The sequence below is a fragment of the Cyanistes caeruleus genome, chromosome Z (assembly GCF_971803275.1).
Source record: "Cyanistes caeruleus chromosome Z, bCyaCae1.hap1.1, whole genome shotgun sequence".
NCBI lineage: Eukaryota > Metazoa > Chordata > Aves > Passeriformes > Paridae > Cyanistes > Cyanistes caeruleus.
This window is the reverse complement of record NC_141732.1, coordinates 8,081,820-8,102,789: the sequence shown is the minus strand read 5'-3', so window position 1 is coordinate 8,102,789 and position 20,970 is coordinate 8,081,820. Positions and strand designations below refer to the sequence as shown.

The 20,970-nt window shown below is 43.9% G+C and overlaps 2 protein-coding genes across 4 annotated transcripts in view; both read left to right on the top strand.

Annotated features, from left to right (window-relative positions):
- Positions 1-4,476, top strand: part of LOC111941710 (3'-5' RNA helicase YTHDC2-like) — a 31,347-nt gene extending 26,871 nt beyond the window's left edge. For all 3 annotated transcript variants that reach the window (XM_086868087.1, XM_023944882.2, XM_023944881.2), the window contains exons 27-30: positions 198-401; positions 2,233-2,415; positions 3,399-3,498; positions 3,651-4,476. In XM_086868087.1, the coding sequence (XP_086724213.1) occupies positions 198-401; positions 2,233-2,415; positions 3,399-3,488 (477 nt within the window). In that variant the 3' untranslated portion in view covers positions 3,489-3,498; positions 3,651-4,476. The remainder of the gene's footprint in view (positions 1-197; positions 402-2,232; positions 2,416-3,398; positions 3,499-3,650) is intronic.
- A 4,370-nt stretch (positions 4,477-8,846) lies between these two features.
- LOC111941756 (uncharacterized) lies at positions 8,847-12,399 on the top strand. The gene is made up of 2 exons (XM_023944959.2): positions 8,847-8,996; positions 9,087-12,399. Exon 2 carries the CDS (start codon positions 9,155-9,157, stop codon positions 10,007-10,009), a length of 855 nt encoding a protein of 284 aa, XP_023800727.1. The 5' UTR covers positions 8,847-8,996; positions 9,087-9,154; the 3' UTR covers positions 10,010-12,399.
- Positions 12,400-20,970: the final 8,571 nt, after the last annotated feature.

Sequence of the window (20,970 nt, the reverse complement as noted above, 5' to 3'; positions counted from 1 at the left end):
TGGAGGAAGATATGTGAGTAGTGTGCTGGAGGCTACAGTGTAGGATGATTAATTTTTGTGTCATCTCAAGGTGTGTCAGTCTTAAACCATTTTTAATTTATCACCAGACTTTTTAGTCCTGTTCTACTTTACTTGTTTTCTGCCCCTCATGGATGAATTACTGTTAAATTCCCTACTATTAATTTATTTTTTTCCAGGGTTGCAAATCTCCTTCACCAAGACAAAATATGCCAGTTCGGTACTTTATAATGAAAAGTAGCAACCTGCAAAACATTGATATTTCTCAGCAGAAGGGAATATGGTCCACTACACCAAGTAACGAAAGGAAGCTGAATGGAGCCTTTTGGGAGAGTAACGTGGTTTACTTAATATTTTCTGTTCAAGGGTCTGGATGCTTTCAGGTGAGTCTTAATCTAAAACTAAATATTAGCAGTGTTTGATGGTTTAGGAGGGTGCAGCAAATGACTGTGTGTAGTGTGGACAGCTTTGCTTGTGACTTCTGACTTTCTAAAAAGCAGAGAAATGTGTGAATGTCTGTGTTTGCTGAAGAAAGAGTATTTCATTCTCCTCTGAAATTTGCTTGTCCCTCAAAAGCTCAGATGGTGTTGCCTCCAAGCATCATGAGTCAGAAAAATGTTTGTACCCTACATTCATTCTCTAAAACAACAAAAACCAGAAAAAAATTTCCTAACTAAGTAGGGGATTGCTATATGTTTGCATGCCAAATGTGTATTGCAAGTGAGCAAGCAGCTACAGTCAAGTCACAGGTTTCTAAAGCTAAGCAATTCATAAATTTCTTTATTAAAATTTTGATAAAAAAGGGTTTTATTCACTTCCAGTTAGAAAGCTGATCATTCTTCCAGAGCTGTGTCTTGACTTCATATTCAGTGAGATATTTGTCAACAGTTTGTTGGTCAAATCTGTGGTCAACTTAAAAACTTGACCTGGTACTGCAAAGCTGCAGCCAGTTGTGAGCCAGCTAAATTCAGTTGTTCCAGATGAAGGAATTCAACTAACTTCTTCATATATAAGTTATTTGTAAAAGTTACAAATGTGACCCAACCAAAACACAGCTGTTTTGGCAGCACCTCTGAAGGATTGCAGTGATATATTACTTATGATGGTTTGGCAAATACAAATGTAATACTGGAAAGTTATTTTCAGCAAGTCAGTTGATACTGAAAACGGGCTGTTGCACTGGTGCTCTCAGACAAGGAAGTGGGGAAGGGGAGACACACCGAAGTCAGGAATGTAGGTGGTTGACCTTGCCCTGCCCTTCCAGGTTTGACAGTGTGCTGCACCCTCATGGAATGCGAGATTAACTTCTCTATTAATTTTCTCTTGTCACAACTGTCTCTATTTCACATTCATTTTTTCTTCTGTTCCTTTTATTAATTCTTATTTAAGTCTGGCTTGAGATATCTAGGACTGCTTGTCTTACAACCACAATGATTTACATGGTAAACTGCATCTTTTAGGACTGTTAAGTCCTAAATGTTAATGTTAAGTCCTTTTAGGACTGTTAAGTCCTAAATGGCATAAATTCACCTGAACAGTTGATATGTTTCTTGTGGGGTTGGGTTTACTTTCTGTTTGTTTGGTGTGTGGGTAAATCATGGTGTCCTTTTAAGTTAGATGCTGTCTTGGGTTTGGGGTGTCATTCATTTTCTTGTTGAATACATGTCATGTTGGAATTTTGTCCAGCTTCTCTAAAGAATGAAATAAAAGCAACTTTGACTTCTTTCTTTGAAGAACAGCTGCACTCTATGAATTCTGTGTAAAAGTTTGTTAACATAGAGGGAACATGAGAAGGAACAAATGGATTTCTGCAAAAATTAAGAGTAACAAGGACTTAGAAAGTAACAAGGAATATGAATATCTAATGGACTATACTGTAGTAGAACATTTATCTTGATTTCCTTCTGCTTCAGGTGGTTATGCAGCAGCTTTTTAATCTGTTACAAAGCTCAAAAAACCTTTAGTGATAATCTTGTCACTGAGAGACATTCCTTATAGTCAAACCCTACAAGGCATATTTTCAGTGGAAAAAGAAGTGATGCTTCTAACTTTGTAGATGAAAACATTTTGGAAGCTCCAGCTTCACGTGGACAGTGTGTGAATCACTTTGAAACTACTTTGAAAGGTTCATAGGAAGTTCAGTTACTTATCTCATTCAACCATAGACAGATATGTCATTATGTCTGTTCTTTCATATTTCAATTTCTGTCCCAGGGTTTTGCTAGAATGGGTTCAGCAATCGGGTGTGAGAAAAGTCAGGACTGGGGATCTGCTGGTTTTGGAGGTGTATTTAAGGTGGACTGGATCCGAAAAGAAAGCATTCCTTTTCAGTTTGCACACCATTTGCTCAACCCATGGAATGACAGTAAGAAAGTACAAATAAGTAGAGATGGCCAGGTAATGTTACTCTATTCTAAAGTTTACTTTGTAGAATTGTGTATTTTTTATTAGCTTGTTCAGCCTTGACATTTATCTCCACTTGTTCATATATCTGCTAATCTGAATTCACAGTTCATTGATGTATTGTACTTTCAGCTAATGCAGAATTACTGCTGAAGTAATGTAGTTGTTTTGATAAAATCAAAACAGTTTCATGTTTATGTGTTAAAAGAAATATTTAAAGGTGAATTCTTCCAAAAAGAAGTTGGGTGTGTTTTTGAGTTTGTAATTTAGTTCTAGAGATTTGTGCCTTGTTTGGTTGAGATGTGTTCTCTCAGTCTGCCACACCCTAATAGCTGCAACTACAAAAAACCAAAGAACTGACACAGAATTTCTGTGTGGCAGTTTCTGCCCTCTCCCCATCCCTTCACAGAATATCTCCTTGATGATTCAAGAGCTTAAGTTTTTGTATCATCTTCTCTTCTTCAAAACCCCTTTCCAGTTTAAAGAAATTGGGGGCAAGAAGCACAAGGAAAGGATGGCCACTGTATTTCCTGTGACCTCTTTCCACATTCTCCACCACACTTCATGGAATTCAGCTTAAAAGATGTGGAAAATGATGTTTAGTAGTAAGTGACTGATCTGTGGGAGGTAGAAAGTATCTGGTGCATCTGTTCTTATGTATGGTGGTAGCGTGTTCATTGGGAATTATCTTTGTGAGAACCAACATCTCACTGTGAATAAAAACACCCCAAACAGGCTGTAGGCCAGGATGGCTTGTGAAAGTTTTTATCTCCTACTGAGCCCCAGTAAGAAAACCTTGCTCTGGTAGAAGTTCTAATGTTTGTCCCAATAGCAATAGGGATGAGCTGTTCTAGAAAGGTTGAAAGCAATCACCAGCAACCTATCTAACAATTCAGTAATAAATAGTTTCTGTATGCTCAGTAGTAGCTCAGTAGTAGCAGTGCAGGTAACTTCCCTCATTTCCTGATCATTTCTAGGAGCTGGAACCACAAGTTGGAGAGCAGTTGCTGGAGCTTTGGGATCGTATTCCTTTGTCAGGAAGAAAACTGACTGAGCATGCCAAGTGATGTGACAGAGGTAATTATTTATGCATTGCTTGCTGGTTTTGTGGTAAAGGGAAAGCTGTGCATGTACAGTGTATCATTACAGTACTGTCTCTCCTTTGTAGCTTGTGAAAGACAGGTGCACTGGGTACTAATTATTCTCTAGTCATTTTGATTTTTTTCCAGCTGGTTTAGGTTGTTGAAACATCAGCCATGAGAACCAGCAGCATGTCTAGAATAAAGATGAGGAAGAAGGCGACACAACAACCTCCTGACATTTTTTGTAATGCTGTGCATCTACAAGTGGAAAAATAAGAGGGAAATGTTTTGTTTTCAGTGTTTACTTGCCAGCCTGTTTTTTGACTGAGTTGTTTTTTTTTTAGAGTAGTGTGCAGTTGATACTTAAAAATACAGTTAAGTTCAAACCAAAGTTTGAAACAATGGACCTCATGTGGGTTTAAAATAGCATAGCAGACAGTTTTAAGTTGCAGTTAAGTTACAGACAGTTTACAGTTAAAGCTTTCTCTACCCAGTGAAAGGTTTGAGAATATAAATGTTAATTAATCGGTCTTGCAGGTCAGTTACAAAAAATACTAATTCCAAATATGTTGAAAGGCTCCTTAAGTGTACTTCTACATCCACAGTGCAAGTGAGCTGAATATATTCATACAAACAACTAGGCAGCTGGAAATGTTAATTTTTATTTAATGGTATTTATTTAACAGTAATTATTTTTAATTAGTTTAAATTTATTTTTTTCGTTTTTATTATTTAATTTAATTATTTTAATTTCATTTAAATAAAAAAGAAGGAGCATGAGACTTTTGAGATTGGGTGCACCCACTGATGTTTGCAGTTTCAGTTATTTTTCACCTTTAAGATGTGACTCAAACCTTGAGAAGCTCAGTCTTTCAGAGGCCTGTGGCCAAGTCATATTTCAATAGTTCACTAATTTAGGCACTGTTAGAAGACCTGTATTTCTTTAAAAAGCAATAAAAATTATTACCAGTAAGGCTTCCTTGATCATTTAACATAGTCTTCATGCTTTCTTTCAAGTTGTTTCTTTTTCTTCTATACCACTGCTGTTTTTATTTATTTGGCTTTTTCTTAGTACTTCACATACTTTACTCTAAGGCTGATATGAATGGGTGTGATCACTGTCAGCACTGTTTGTGGTCATTCTTAGGTTAAACCAAGATTTTTTTCTGCGTCTGAGCCTCAACCTGTTTTCTCATGCCTCTTCAGGATCTTACCCCATGCATTCATTTTATGTTCTGTGTGGTGACTTCCACATATGAACCATCAGTGTGACCTTTGCAAAACTACCTGGCTGCCTGTAAGGCTGGGACTGCCCAACACATTGCTCCTCAAGACAGTGCCTCAAGGGAGGCATGAGGCTCTTCCTGCCTCTTACAGTACTTCCAGGCCTGTGCCCACACAGGAATGTGGGGCAGTACTGCCTTGTACGATTTACGGGGCCCCGTGCACTTCAGAAACAGAGCTGGCACAGAGAGGGAGCATAGGTGAGTGTAATGTTTATTTAACCAGCTAAATAGTACTTCTGCAGCTTGATAGTAAAAAGGACAGTCCAGCCATGGAATTTGTATTCCACAAGGCCACTGGCCAGTCTACGTCACTTGTCTGGAGAAGAGATTGTTCCCTGCTGCTTGCCTGATAGTCACGGTCATGTGTTTTGTTCTTTTGGGGCTGCAAAAACTCTGCCATCATCTTTGCCTTAGCTTTTACTTTTTCTTCATCTTCATTTTTACATATATTTGCTGTGTTTTTCTCACCAATTCCTCTAGAGGCTTATTCTGCCACTCTTGATCTTTTTGTACTCCTTTCCTTATGTCAGGCTGAGCCTTAGTAACAAATTGTACTTTCAAAAATGTGTCAAAGGCTTCCCCTTCAGGGTCCATCCCCCCATGCTTCTGCAAGGCATCCCTACTCTTCTCTAACCAATGAGAGGGGCTTTCATGTTTGTCCTGTTCTAACGACATAGCCTTAGCTGTTATGTTGTTAGTTCTGAGAACTACTGATTTGCTTGCCCTAATCAAATAAGCATGATAATTGTGGAGGTGAGTCAGACTGGCCTGGTTATTTGGGTCCCACTGGGGGTCTGCCTGGGGGATGGCATCATCCACTGGAGGTGCATTAGGTCCAGCCCCCTCTGCTGCCTGTGGATGTTCATCTTCCCACGACTGCTGAGCTTTCTGCAAAATCATTCGTTTCTCTGACCCAAACAAAATCCCCAAAAGAAAATTCCAATCCTTCCACATACAATCTGCATTTCCCAAATATTCTTCTATCTTTTCCCCCCACCCCTCTGGGATCATCCAAATATGGGGGTAATTATTTTTTCAATCCTCTTGTATCTTGGGTAGTAAGTGGTACAATTACAAACCCAAATCTTCCCCCTTGACCTCCCAAAGGGACTTGGTGGAGTGGCATTTGGTGTACCCCTGTCTCTTGGGTCCGGGGGGCTTCTGATACCCTAAATTGAGTCCCCCTTCTGGTTCTAGGGGGTGATATGATATGCTGCTCCCCTCCCCCTACACCGTTGTTATTTTCAGGAGGAGCTGTAGAAACAGCATTTCCCTGATCCCTTTGCTCTGGAAGGTGAGGATACAGGGACCTGCAGCTGGCCCTGGGTCAGCTGATAACACCGGAGGACAAGACGGGGGAAGGTGCTGAAAAACATCCCAGTCTTCACCGTTTTCCTCTTCCCCCCCTTTTTCCTCTTCTCCTTTTTTTCTTAACACATAGATTTCTCCTGTTGCTTGTTTAAACCATATCAATCCACATTCCCTTTCAGTCCATCCTTTCCAATTCTCTGCTAGATACCTCCACAGAATTCAACACCAATTAATTCTATCTGTTCCATAAGGTGGCCATTTAAGTCCATTTGGCAACTTATACTCTGGCCATACATAGTAACAATATTTTACCATCATCTCCATAGTTACCTCTGGGTGAATGCATAATCTGTCCCAAGATCTCAGCATTCTCCCCAAGGGACTCTCCGGGGTTATTGTGGGATCGTCATCCCTTTTGCCAGGACCCCTTCCCAGCTGTACCCTTGCAACCCTCCATGGGTGCTCTGTTTGACCTGTGCTACCCTCCATGGGTGCCCTCCCAGGCTTGCTCCCCAAAGATCCCATTTTACTCACCGGTGAGATTTTCAGTGGTCCTTCCCTGTGGACTCTTCACGGACCCCCCTGGTCCGCCACTCGTCTCCTGGACAGTCTCGGGAACCCAATCGATCGCTCGGTGCCGGCCGCCACCAAGGGGAGCTGATCACCGAAACTGGGTGAGGCGCGCCTTCAGCTCCGCTCGCTGCCCGCCGCCCTGGACGGTGGAAATATCCCGGACGAGCCCCCAAATTGTCAGGAAAATTAATCCACGAACACCAGAGGTTTATGTCCAAAAAGAAGACAGAGGAGTCCTTTTACTTCATTCAAATAAAGGGAGAGGCCATGGGCATTCCCCTGGGGTCTCTCAAATTTTTGGAGGGCGCAGCCTCCATTTTATCCTCATTTGCCAGCTGCATGTCCCTTCTTCCTTTCCCTATGGGCTTTTACCTTTTACCTATGGCTGAGGTACTTGAGAGGTACAGACTTCCTGGAATGCCTGATACGTGGGATACCTCCCCTCCCCCCCACCCAATGCAGAATCCCCTTCTTAATTCTTAACCCTTCTGGAATTCCTGGTGTTTTCTCAGTGTCTCTTTCATCCTTCAGTGGAATCCATCCCATTGTTTCTGTTATCAGTGATAGTTTCATCAGCAGACCCACAGCTTGTTTGTAAAGACAAACCCGTCATTCCTCTCAAGTACAGTATGGAGGTGCATATTAGAGGGGGACATAGAGTAGGTGATTCAGGTGATTCATGTTCTTCTGAAAGTGGGGGAAAGGAAGAGGGAGATGTTGCTGGGAGCTTAGGATAAAAAGGAGGCTGTGTCCCCCAACATTTTGAGAGACTCCATGGGAAATGCTAATGGCCTCTGTCTTTATTTGAATAAAGTTACAGGAGTCTGTCTCCTTTTCGACATAAACCTCTGGCATCATGGATAAATTTTCCTGACAGATTCTTCAGGATTCAGGCAGGGAGGACAACTCAGCAAAGGCAGGAGGAGAAAAGCAGAGCTGCACCCTGGGGCACCATTTGAGTATTTGCAGATTTCCTTTGTTCAGGCTCTCACACGATGTCCTTTGGAGTGTGTCCTTGCCACCTCAGGAATGCTCCCAGGATGGCGGCCTGGTCTTGTCATTGTGCCAATGAAAGAACTGCTGCCAAAACAGAAGGCTGAGAGAATTTCTTCCTGGGTTTGGAGCCCCCGTAGATAGGACATATTTTACAGGGCAAGCAAGGCAGAACAGTTCCACAGTCCTAAGCACAGGTGCAAAGGGTCCTTGTCTCTATCACCCTTGATCCAGGAGGGCTGCAGAGAGTACAATCTCTGACATTCAAACCAAAAGGGACAAAATATTATGCAGGCCCTTGCCAGGATATGATGGCCTCTCCCAGAAAGGCTGATGAGAAGCCCACTGGACAGAGTAAAGGGACTGCCACCTGAGGAGATCTTAAAGGGCAGAGTCGTGTTGTGGTTGCTCACAGCATACTCAACATATCAGCTAACCCTCAAACTAACAGAAGTTAGTTCCAAAAGAAAAAAGAACTGCTTGTCCTCAGTGTTGACGATATCCAGAGGCAAGAAAGGGACGACTGTGCAGCATGGCCCACATGGTGATGGATCCTGGGCTCTCTTTAGTTATCACAGGGTTACTCTGGCCCTTTTACTCCACTCTGGAGGGACAGAAACTCCAGCTCCTTCCTGAGGTTGTGGGGAGAAGCACAAAGGTACTGGCTTCCAGAAATACAGAAACTTGGGAAGTGGAGAGGGACCTGGCACTGTGGGCAAGTCCCAGCAGGAGCGGATGCAGCTGGAGCAAAACATTCCTTTCTGCTTCTCCCTGAAGCGGTGACACAATCCACAGGGGTGGGAGACTCTCAACCTGGGCTGGCCACCAGCACCCAGGTTCTCCAAGTCCCAGCATTGCCCAGGGAAAGGCAGTAACAGGAGGAGACATCATCCAGCCACAGACAGTCCATGCTGACTGTCCCACCACTCTGCTCCTCACAGAAAACCTTGATAAGATGTCAGGAGCAGGGATGAGACACAGGGCTATGGACACAAGATGCAGGTGGCCAAGGGAGAGCAACATGGAAATGCAGAAGTTGAAAACAAGAAAAAAAATTTTCTACTTTCTACTGACAAGCATTCATGGGGTCATTGCCTGCTGATGGAGGATGACATCAGTGAGAGGCAGATTGTGACATCTCGTCCCTCCCAACTTATATTCAGACATGGCCAGAGCTGGAGCCAGTCTGGCTCTGGTCTGAGCTCCTACCAAGCATGACTGCAAGGCATGGAGGGTTGAGCCAGTTTTCTCTAGTGCTGAGTGGTGTCTTTTCCTGGCAGGTCCCAGTGGCTGCCCCAACCAGGCACTGTGGGTGTTTGCAGCACTGAGGGTGAGCTGTGCAGGGTAGCCATGGGGCTCAGGGGGCTGGAGGATGTCCTTCTCCGGCAACCTGGCAATTCCTTCCTCCCCTCTACTGCAGGGTGTGACACTGGCAACAGAGAGCAGCTCCTGGTCCTCAGCTCTCCCCATGTGCTGCAGAGGCCAAGTATGGCCACAGAGATGAGTGGCAACTGTGCCATCTGCCAGGACACCTGGGATGATGTGGCTTCTGCTCTGCCCTGTGGCCACTGTTTCTGCCGAGGCTGCATCCTGCAGTGGGCACAGATAAATCCTGTGTGCCCACTCTGCAGAATAGCAATAGAGACTGTCAGGGTTTCTGACAATGCAGGCGAGTCCCTGGACAATGTCATCAAAGCCCCTGAACAGCTGCCAGTGGCCATGAGCCAGGCAAGGAGAGCTCCTGGCAGCCAGAATGAGAACAGCCCCCAACCCCCTGTGCTGATCCATCCCTCTTCTCCTCAAGAGACACCAGCCAGAGCTGTGGGCAACGTCCTGCCTGAGATCTGGGCACAACTTTTCCGTCGACGATGGGAACTTCTGCACCCTGTGCGGACTTGGCTGCGACGAAGGACAGAGACTGTGTACAGGGAGCGGTGGTGGCTGGCAGAGAGCTGCATCCTGTACATGCTCCGTGTATATGGGCCAGACCGGGACGTCATGATCCAGAGTTTGCAGAGCATCCTGGAGGAACACACAGTGACAATGGTCCAGGGCACCATCGACATCATTGTGAGACACTGTAGCTCAGGGGCACAGAGGCTGCTGCGCTGTCATGCTGCTGCAGATGAGGATGAGAGACCAACAGCCAGCAGCAGCTCCAGCTCCAGCTCCTCCAGCTCTCAGATGGGGACTCCAGCCAGCAGCAGCCTTGCAGTCTCCATGGAGGAGGAGGGAGCCACCACAGGAGAGGCTGCCAGGCCCAGGGGTCACAGCCACCCACCAAGTGATGCCATATCCACAGGACAGGACCAGCCCCAGGAGAAGCCAGAGCAGAAAGTGTGATGTTGGCAGATCCCTCTGCCCAGAGCAGTAGGCCTAGATCCTCTGGTCCCCAGTGTCCCCCAAAGAGGAGGGGCCCTGATGCCTAGGATTCTCCCCCCACCTACAAGAGGTCCCCCCACTGGCAAAGCTAAAGAGCCCTTGCAACCCTTTACTTAAAAAAAAAAAAAAAAAAAAAAGTTATTTCCCTTACACTGTCTCTGGGCATTGCTTCCTTAGCCTTCTGGTGCCTTTGCCCTTACCCTTGTGCCCCACCATGGGTGGCACCCATGTCCTGAGCAGCACAGCCAAAGGCCCATGTGGGCAGCACTTTTTCCACAAGAAATCTGCTACAGCTGAACACCTGCAGGGTAGCCAATGCAAAAGAGAGAGTGGGCAGCAGGGGTAGCTGGTCTCAACACAGAATGATTTACGAATGCTCCACTATGGACCTCTCTGCATGGCCTCTAGTCCCTCAACAGCACTTCCCATTTTGGGATCAACAGCAGTGTTGGAACTGGGAATTCAATTGCAGCATCCTAATCTTTGAAAAAACTCAACTTTGTCCTAATGCCAAGCTTCCACTGCTGCTCCTTTGATCAAAGTTTTCCATGAACTGTCCCACAACCATGCAGAGAGGCAGGCCCTAACTCTTCTTGGGGCCTGGTTGCACTGATTCAGACAGGTTTTTTATTTATTCCCACTGTTCTGTAGCTTGAATGACACAAAGAGGCTTTTGTTTGGTCAGCAATGAGTGTCAGACTGCACCTTGCTGGCACAGTGCTCTTCCCATTCTTCAGGATTCCCCTGGGGAAGACAACTAACTCAGCAAAGGCAGGAGGAGAAAAGCAGAGCTGCACCCTGGGGCACCATTGAGTATTTGCAGATTTCCTTTGTTCAGGCTCTCACACATGTCCTTTGGAGTGTGTCCTTGTCACCTCAGGAATGCTCCCAGGATGGCGGCCTGGTCTTGTCATTGTGCCAATGAAAGAACTGCTGCCAAAACAGAAGGCTGAGAGAATTTCTTCCTGGGTTTGGAGCCCCCGTAGGTAGGACCTATTTTACAGAGCAAGCAAGGCAGAACAGTTCCACAGTCCTAAGCACAGGTGCAAAGGGTCCTTGTCTCTATCACCCTTGATCCAAGAGGGCTGCAGAGAGTACAAACTTTGAACTTTAAACCAAAAGGGAAAAAGTCTTGTGCAGAGCCTGGCCTGAGAGGCCTGGATGTGATTGCCTCTCGCAGGAGGCAGATGAGAGGTCCTGTGAATATTGACCAGGACTGTCCCCAGAAAACCATGGCAAGGTGTCAGGAGCAGGGATTAGAGATGGGGCCCAGGACATGTGATGCAGGTGGCTGAGGAAGAGGGACATGGAGATGTAGAAAATTAAATTAGAAAACAGGATTTCCTTTTTTCTCCTGACAATGCGTACTTGCAGGGATGGAAGGCCTGCTGTGTTATCACAGTGTTGAGGAGCCTGATGTGCAAATGGTGACATCACTGAGCACTGGATTGAGACCTCATGTCCCTCACTGCTTATCTTGGGGTCCCAAGGACTTGGAATGCCTTTTGTGTTGTCACTGGGGGTGGAGGCTACTGTCACAGAGCAGTGAACTGTGTCATCACAGGGGGATGGATTGTGACATTGTGCCACTCACTGCTTCCATCCAGACATTGGCAGGACCACTCTGGCCCTGAATTCCTGCTGAGCGAAGACTGTGAAGCCGAGAGGATCAAGCCAGGCCTCTCTGGTGCTGGCCATGGCCTGTTCTTGGCAGATCTAGCTGACAGTCCTGGAGCCATTACTCCTGATATGGTCACAGAGACAGATGGCAACTGCCTCAATATGCCAGGACTCTCAGGAGGATGTTACTTCTGCTCTTTCCTGTCGCCACTGCTTCTGCCAAGGCTGCATTCTGCAGTGGGCACACAGAAATCCCTTCTGCCCACTCTGCAGGACACTAATAAAGACTGTGAGGTGTGGAGGCCCAAGGGTCTATGACTAAAGTCCCCATTTCGCAATCTTGGAAAGGAGGCAACAATTAACACCTCCCAAGGATGGGGTGAGAGAAGGCCTCTCTCCCACAGATCTTCATACTTACATGTTAATGTAGCGTTGTTTGTTCCCCCATTGGCTTGTCAAGTTTATGTCAAACTGTTCAGCCCCTGTTTACCATTTATGAATTCCCTCCAGAACATACTCCCTCCCTTGGACTCCCATTGGCCCTATTTTGGTGCATTCCTCCACCCCTGTTTTCCCATTGGTTGTTCCTGTCCCTAACCCCGTCTCCGCACCATTTTTCCCTGTTCCCATTGGACCCTGACCCTCCAAGCCTCCCCCTCTTACCCATATATAACCCTGGACCTTCCTCTAAACCCTGAACCCTCTGAATAAATCCTTCCTGAAGCACCAAAGACCTGTCCCTTGTCTTTAATCTGCTTAAAGTTTTTATTGTGCACTCCAGGCTGAGGAAGTGCTGGTCACTCTCAGGCCATGCTATTGCATGATGCAGTAGTCATGCTTTCTGACCTTGCAGACAAGTATCTGAAGGCCAGCACTGCCCCTGGGCAGCTCCCAGTGGCCACCAGCCAAGCAGGGAGAGCTCCTGGCCACCTGGACAAGGACAGCCACCATGGCCCGCTGATGTCCTGTCCATCTGCTCCATGGGGGACACTGTCCCCAGCTGAGCAGGGCCCCTCAGGGCTGGAGTTCGTGGGTGGCCTCTTGCCTGAGGTGTGGGCCAGACTTTGCTGGACCACTGCAGCTACTGGAGCCCGTGTGGTCCTGGCTGTGCCAGCAGCTGGAGGGGATATTCTGGCGCTGGTGGTGGCTGGTTGAGGCCACAGAGAGCTCCATCCTGCAGGACCTGTGCATCAAGGCACTGAATGCCGAGGTGTTGGTCCAGGGGCTGCAGCCTGTCCTTGAGCACCAGATGGCTCCGACTGGTGTATGGCGTCATCAGCATCATCGTGGGCCAGTGTGGCAAGGAGGTCCAGAGGCTACTGCGCTCTGGTGCCATCAGGGAAGAGAACGGTCCTGTGGCCAGTGCCAGTTCCAGCTCCAGCTCCAGCTTCAGCTTCAGCTCCAGCTGCACCAGCTCCAGCTGCTTCCTGACCAGCAGCTCCTGGAGAGGGGCTCCTGCCCAAGGCCCCAAAGTCCATGATGTGGAGGAGGAAGATGGCACATTGGAGGATGCTTTCCCTGGCGGCCCCAGCAAACCCCTACCTGTGCCTGTCCCCATGGAGTGGGACCTGACCCAGGAGGAGCCATGGCAGTTCGTTCTGCCCAGGTCCCTCTGCCCAGGGCAGCAGCTTCAGCCCCTCCACTCCTGTCCTGGGACTAATTGCTGTGGGGACCCTTGCACCCTGTTAAGAGAAGGGTCCTCAGCTGCTAGGACTCTCCCCAGCCCTGCAAGAGGTCAAACCACTGGCAACTCCAGCAGGGCTCTCACAAATCTTCATTGAAGGAAAAGGAAATAAATTATTTCCCTCACACAGTCTCACGGTGGGTAGTGCTTTCTTCCTGCAGGGCAGCAGATGCCAAAGGCACAGTGGCCAGCAGAGGCAGCTGGTCTTGATGCAGGGCCATGCCCTCAGCCTGTCTCCAGGGCTCCTCTCTGTCCAGCCACTGGCATATCTGCTCGGCTCTGGTTTCTCTGTGCTACCTGATGTCAGCCAGGGCAACCTGCAGAGAGTAAATTTTCTGGCAGACAAACAAGGTCTGGGCTAACTTGATCCTGAGTCAAAATTTTATTTTTATGTCCCAATCAAATAATTTTTTTCAAGAACAATTCATTGCTATAGATAATATTATTGAAGGGGGAAAGTAATAGCTTTTGCCCCAGCCACTATTACATCTTGGAAAAGCATGTTATAAAGCAATACTCTTCATTTCCTAATAAAACAAGTTCTGGAGTTGCCCAGTTTGAGAAAATTTACTGAGATTATATGTCAAGTACATACACTATGCCAGGAGAATAGACTAAAAATGACTTCTTGCACAAAGAAATTAATGTGATAGTGCTGAATGGGAGCTATAATGGGGAACTGGAGGTTTAACAGCAGAAGGACCAATTTTGTGAGCAAGTTTTATAAGCCGTATTGCCTTGTAATAAGAGAGAAGAACACCATCTTCTCAGGAAGGAGGAAAAATAGTTTTAGAAATGTTATTATTTTATAGTATTTTGGAATAAAAGGCGAGAGGCAACTATTTTAATTTTTTTAAAGGAAAAATATTTTAAAGTAATAGGCAAAGAGAATCAATGATTTTAACTAAAATTCCACTAACAGCATGGAGAACGGACAACTCAATTGTCAAATATTGTCAGTTTTCTTTTCTAAGTTCAAAAAAATGGAAACAGAGTTGTTTCTCTGACACTATTTTCTTTTCAGAATAAACTCTACTGTGTTTCTCAAAGGGCTAGGAGGGTGTACTCGCTGCTTTTGATGTATAAAAAGACTTGCATTTCTCCTGATAGAGAGATTGCAGCACTGCCTGTAGTGGGTTGTTTTTTGGGATGTCCCTTTCTAAGGTGTTTTGTGGAGTTTGGGGTCATTGTGCCAACCCATCAGAATGGGGCATGAAGTTTGTTGCAAATTCTTGTCATGCTTAATAAAGACACCAGAGAGGTGTCAGAGAGTTCTTGTGCTTTATTGTACAGCCGTCTTAGCTTCTGCAACTAGACTACTCTTTGGAATCTTAAAGTTTTGCTCAACAAGCTCTTAAATCTTACGGTACACTTCTTGTGTATCATGAAAACACGAAAAAGTGCTGGCTAATGAGCCCTAAGTTTTTACAGTACACCTGATAAGTTCCCAGCTCCCACAACAAACTTCTCTAAGGTGCTGGCTGACAAGCCACAACACGCTCCCACAGCAAACTTTGGTACCTAGAATGGAGTAGAACAGGACAGCTGCTTTGCCCAGGAGGGTGAGGGAGGGCAGAAATAAAGGCAGAGAAGAGAGATAAACAACAGAGAATATCACCAGTTCCTAGATCCCATATTGGTCCTGTTCTGTGGATGGTCTGGAGCTGGGTAAACAATGAGAGTGAAAGAGAGAGGGGAAAGAGAATGAGGGGTCTCAACCTGCTCCCTTTACAGCTAACCTGCTGCAGCCTCTTGCAAAGTAGATTTTTCATGCCATTTTGTCAAGCATGCACAGCCAGCCCTGATGGTGCAGAGGGGCAGTCCTTCCTCCTACCTGCAATGGTATGTCTGGGGGGATGTCCATGGCAGCACACAGCTAGGTCAGATTTAGGCAATCATGGCCTGTGCCAGTCAGAAAACAATTGCCTTCAGCAGTCCCAAGTTACCCTTCACCATCCCGTCTCCAAGTCATAGTGGTGCAGGTCCCAGTGGGCCTGAGGCATAGTATGGAGTGAAGGGCTGAAACAATACCTTTCTTTCACTGGCGCCACTTCAGCACAGCTTTGGAAAAGGTCATAACATCACAGGAGAGAGGCTCATGACCTTCAGCATACCACAAAAGGAGCAGCTTGAGGAAGAAAATGTTTTCAACTGTTTCCTTTGTCAAAGGCAACTAACATTGGTCCTTCCTCTTCACCTATGGTTCCACATTAGGAATTTTCCACTGTAAAACTGAAAGAAGGGAAATCTGGCCCAGTTGTAATTTTGAGTTGTTGTTTGTTGTTTTTTTTTTAAGTTGGTCTATGCCACAAACCTAGTTTATGGTGACACACAAGTAATATGCTTAGTTTGACCTGCCATGTCCATGCTATGCAGGTGGCAAAACTGGGAAAAGAAAATAATCTATAAAAAAATTAATTAAAAAGACTTCATAAAAAAATAATATGTGAGGTTGGAGAAACAAAGCTGTCTTTTGACTGTGCTGATATCATACAGCGCTCTTCTGACTAAGTACAGGATCATCTGGTTTCCACTGAAGTATCTGCTAAGAATGCAAATCATATTCTTCAACTTTTGCTTCAAACTTGCTATTTCTGAAGCTCATGCCAGTGAGAACAATAGATTACATAGTTTTGGAAAGTGAAAGAGCTGCAATTTTCTGGATGAGCATCATCAGTGTGAAATCCAGTTACAATCTACATAACCAAATGGTTAGTCCTGGGGTAGGTGCCACATCACCGTGCATGTTATGTCTCAAAACTCTTGAGAAATTAACAGTGGAAAAGGTCATTTTACAAAGGGCCGCTTTAAGGAATGAATGGAAATTATTGATGAGTTTAGGTTTGGTCTTGTTCACATTTTTAACATTAAAATTCATATTCAATAATTTATGTACATAACTTTGTTTTTGCAGCATGTGAAAAACTGGTTTGTTATTTCTTATTTTCACTGAGGATTGCTTATTTTTGTCCAGGGGAGAAGTTATTCTTCATCAGAGGCTTTTTTCAAAGAGATTTAATAGTGTCTGTGCATCTTTCTTTTGAAGTCCTCCAGTCCTCCCCTCAAACTCCTTTGATTTCTGTTTTGCATGGTGGCCAGAGGAAGCTTTCTTCCTCTGTGAGTAGTCAGCTAAAGCTGGTTTCTTACAACCAGCTGTACTAATTTGGATTTCAATATTCCAGCTGTTGCTCACAGCCATCCTACTGCATCATAATGTAGAGAAGTTGCAAGCTTACTTGAATATTTGTCCTAAAAACCAAGCCTTGTGGCCTCATCCCCAAAACTTCTTTTATCACAAAGTGACAGGATCCCATTTATTTCTGACTTGTTCAATTCACTTATTCCATTAGGATTGTCGTAATTATGCTTTGGAAAATTCAGGTGAATCCAATCAAGCACCTGCAGGATGGTGCTAAGAGATTATCCAGTTATCCACCATATCCAGTATTGCCATAATTTGCTGAGTAAGCTGCTGAAAAGATGAATCTCTCATTGAACAGTGAAAGAAGCACCATACTGGCAGGGTGAAGTATTTCCTTTCAGCTGGCAATAAACTGGTGGTGTTTGATAGCCTTTACCTTGAGAGAAGGCTGACATTTAGCTTGATGGAGCCTGTGGGTATGTAAGTCTTTGTCCAGGATTAATTTCTAGAAATATTTGCAGGAACGTCCAGAACTCTTTGAAAGTTAAGCAGACACTTGAAGTAGAAAAAGATCTGGAGTTTCAAAGTATAACTGGAATGGGATGCCCTGATTTTTGCACCAGTTTAAGGATAAACATCTGTGTTTCATTTGCAAGATTTTTACTCTGCACAATGTTATGGATAGGGGAGTATTTTCTCTGACTCCTCCTGATCATCTTTTACTTTTTTGTTGCAGGATTTTCTGGTAACCCACAGTAGTTTAAAACCACTGCCTGAATAAATGAACATTTGCAGCAAGGTCAGAATACTTGCTCTGTTTGGTTTCTTTTCTATCTTTTTCTCCAAATAAAACAATTAAAAATTCATGTGAATGATGTTACAGCTGTTAACAATGAAAAGGGAAAATACAGCCAGGGAACTACAACTATAGCTGTCCAATAGTTCTAAAACTTCCACAAAGAAAATAAACTTTGAAAGATTTCTCCCTTTTCAACAGGGCTGAGTAATATATGCAAAGGATTCAAGCAGTGGATCATCACCAACTGAATAGTTACAGTATTTTATGGATATTTACTCATCTTTATGACCTTTTCTAGATTCATTGTGTCAAACTTTGGCTGCAGAGCACACCTTCATGAGCATTGCTGCTGCATAATTGCTTTCCTAAACATTAAGTACAAAAGACTGTGCAATTTATTAGTTTGAATGAGTCCCCAATATGGGCAGCAGCAGTTCTGAGGCAATGAAAATGTAACTGATGCTGATTGCCTTTGCTTTTATTTATGTAATGACTAATCTGTTTATACAAAAATGCTACTCTTCTGGCAGGCTTCCAAGCTCAGATCCAAAGAAGGTATGACAATTAATATTTTTAATAATATAATTAATATTTTCTGTGCCCAAAAAATCATCCAAGGTACCTATTTCTGCCTCTGAAGTACCAGCTTCTACTGGCTGTTTACAACTGTCTTTGCTGTGTGTCAGCAGATCAGTGCTGGAGCGAGAACTATTGCTTAAAAGGCCAGATTATCTACTGACAGTGTCAAATAACGCTTTTCAAGTTCTATTCAGAACAGGAACTGCCTGGAGAAATTACTTTGGACAGCTGGAAGTTTCTGTCCAGAGAGCTTGCACACCCCTGAGTTGTAAAAGTGGGAAAAAAGTCAACTCAGCCACCTAATTTGGAGCTTGTCCATTGTTTCCAACAGATTCACTATCTCATCTGTGAAAATAACTGGAAATCAAGTTTCTGGACCACTCAAGGAACTAATATCTAAAGCTCATCATCTAAAGCTGCAAGTACATCCCTGATAGTAGGTAATACTACGATTATAGTGAAATTACTATTTGCTACTCACAGCTTCTGTCCTATCTCTCTTACCACAGAGAAGATTAAATAAAGAGACACATCTTTTGCCACGAGGGACAGGTCAGTAGTCTCAGATGTGTTAGGCTCACAGTGACTCTGCTTGCTGCTCAACAGATGAAACTGTCAGCAAAAATCCAGCTCTGCCTTTGTAAAAATTGTTCAGGCACAGCAGACTGGATTTTCATGATGAAACCAACCTTCAGAGATGTCCCAGCAGCATCCTACATCATGAAAGGAAAGCAGAGACAATGTGTGCACACCAAGAGATATTTGCTTCCCTCATGGTTACAAATTAGCTGAACAAAATTTGGTTTACCCATTTCTCTGCCTACATTCTGCTGGGGGTTCATTTCTCAAGCACAGTTCTGATATCTGGAAGGATGCCAGGTGCAGTTAAAGGAAAGTCAAAGGATGTGGCTGTTTTCTACTAGTCAGGTGTTCCAAAAATTATGCTTTAGGTGGAAGTTGCTACTGTAGAGAGTATTTGAAAAATGGTGTTTCAACTGAGGCAAACTTAAGTAATTCCTAGCAATCAAGGGAAGGCCTGGCTGAGAAATTAATTGGTTTCAGATATTTTTTTCAGCTATGGAATCTTTAATTCCTTTCTTCTCATGTTCCTTAGTTCTATGCAGAATTGGAAAAATCCCAGCAAAACCCAACAAAGACAACTACCCCTCCTTTTTCTAGGTTTGCTAAAGACAACCCCCTTCTCCTATCTGGTTTAACTAATCAAAATTAATTTTATTATGGCAGCAGTGCTTTTTTCCGAGAATCATGAAATTAAAATGGTTTGAGTTGGAAGGGACCTCAAGCTCATCTTCTTCTAGGGACACTTTCCACTGCCCCAGATTGCTCCAAGCCCTCTCCAACCCGACCTTGAACACTTCCAGGGATGGGGAAGTCACAGCTTCTTTGGGCAGCCTGTGCCAGGGCCTCACCACCCTCACAGGAATGAATTTCTTTCTAACATCTAATCTAAACTAACATCTAATCTAACTATGTGCCCATATAGTGGCATATATATCCTATATGGCATATATGTCCTCTTTAAGTCTGGATTTAAACCACACTCTGCTGTTGCTGTTGGACAAAAGACTGGCAAATGTCTTTGAATATTCTAATGTCCTTCATGTCTCTGGTGCTAGAGAGGGCTCTGGTTTAAATGCTTAAAACAGTATCTGCTCCAGTTGAAGCAAGGTTTTTTTTTAAAGAATTCTTTCAATTATTACAGCTTTTTCCACATTGTACTGGAGATTTAGGGACAGTTTCTGTTACTTAGGGATAATGTTTCTCTTGAAAGAAGTAGTATTTTTTTGTTCTAGAAAGTCACTGCCTGCATTTTGCATTGTGAAAATGTTCACATGGAGAAGTAATTCATAGAACTGAGAACTAGGCAGGAACTAAGTTCCTGAAACCAGCAGAAGATGATGTGCTCACCAAAACATTGCTCTGCTCTGGGCTTGGGTGAATGATAGCTCAGTCTGATAGCTGAGTATTTTTGCATCAGATATTCCCTGAAATGTTCATACACTTAAGAAATATAGTTCATTTCCTTGTATAAATAAAATATACTTAATAGATTTTGCCCCACATAGGTAAGGTTATCAGTCATATATTTTGATGATAACTGTAGTTCCACTGGGAACTACATTATGTTTTCCTACATTTGTCTTTTATAACATAATCTTTTCTTCTTCTCCTCCACAGAGCAGAAACATCTCCATGAACTTCAGCCAGTTACAACTATGAAATTTTCATCATCTAGTCATCCTCAGATTGTTTAATTACTTTAGGCATTAGTGTTGTGAAAATAGCTTCTTAAATCTGCTACCTTACTAGGTCCATTTTCTTAGCACCGTATTTGTATTTGTTCTTTACCATTTCCATTGGGCATGGTGCTTGGAGATGTGATATTTGCACAGACAGGATCTAGGTAGCTCAGCCTGATTTCTGCTGACAATAATTTTCTACCAATTTCCTGTCTGATTCTTGTTTCTCTTAATTTGTTTGTTTTGTTTTGTTTGTTTGTTTGTTTTGTTGTTTTGGGTTTTTTTAGGGACACAGGCATGGCATGAGTGCTTGCTACAATTGTTTTAATTGTTTTAAGATTTGGTAACATCATCCATTGTAGTCCAAATTAAGAAAAAATTTGCACAAAATTCTAGGCCACCTGATATTCTTTCCTTGCAGGTTATGCCTTGAAAACAAAAAATGTAAAACTGAAAAAACAAAAAAATCCCTCCAAAATTTCCCCCCCATCCAATAAATCTCCCAAAACTGAAAACAAAGCATGAAAAATCTTGCAAAGGTCCATGTGTGTATTCTAACTTTTGCATATATTGGGCAAGATAAGCCATTGCTGAATTCAAAACCTAGCAAAGGATATCTGTGTTTTCAGCATTGCCCTTCACTCGAAGCAAAACAAGATCCTTTCACTCTTCTTGATAGTAAAAGGTCTTAAAATCTTAGAAGATTTGGGGACTTAGAAAGAAAGTTAGGTTTGCCAAGCCCAGAAAAAGTAGGCCCTAGGAAATGTTAGACCTTGTACTTGCCAAAGATCACGTCAACCTGCACCTGTGTAATCAGTAGATGATCATGATACAATT

What these genes read in the sequence shown, in the direction of transcription:
- LOC111941756 (XM_023944959.2), top strand. Translation starts at nt 9,155, where the DNA reads ATGGCCACAGAGATGAGTGGCAACTGTGCCATCTGCCAGGACACCTGG.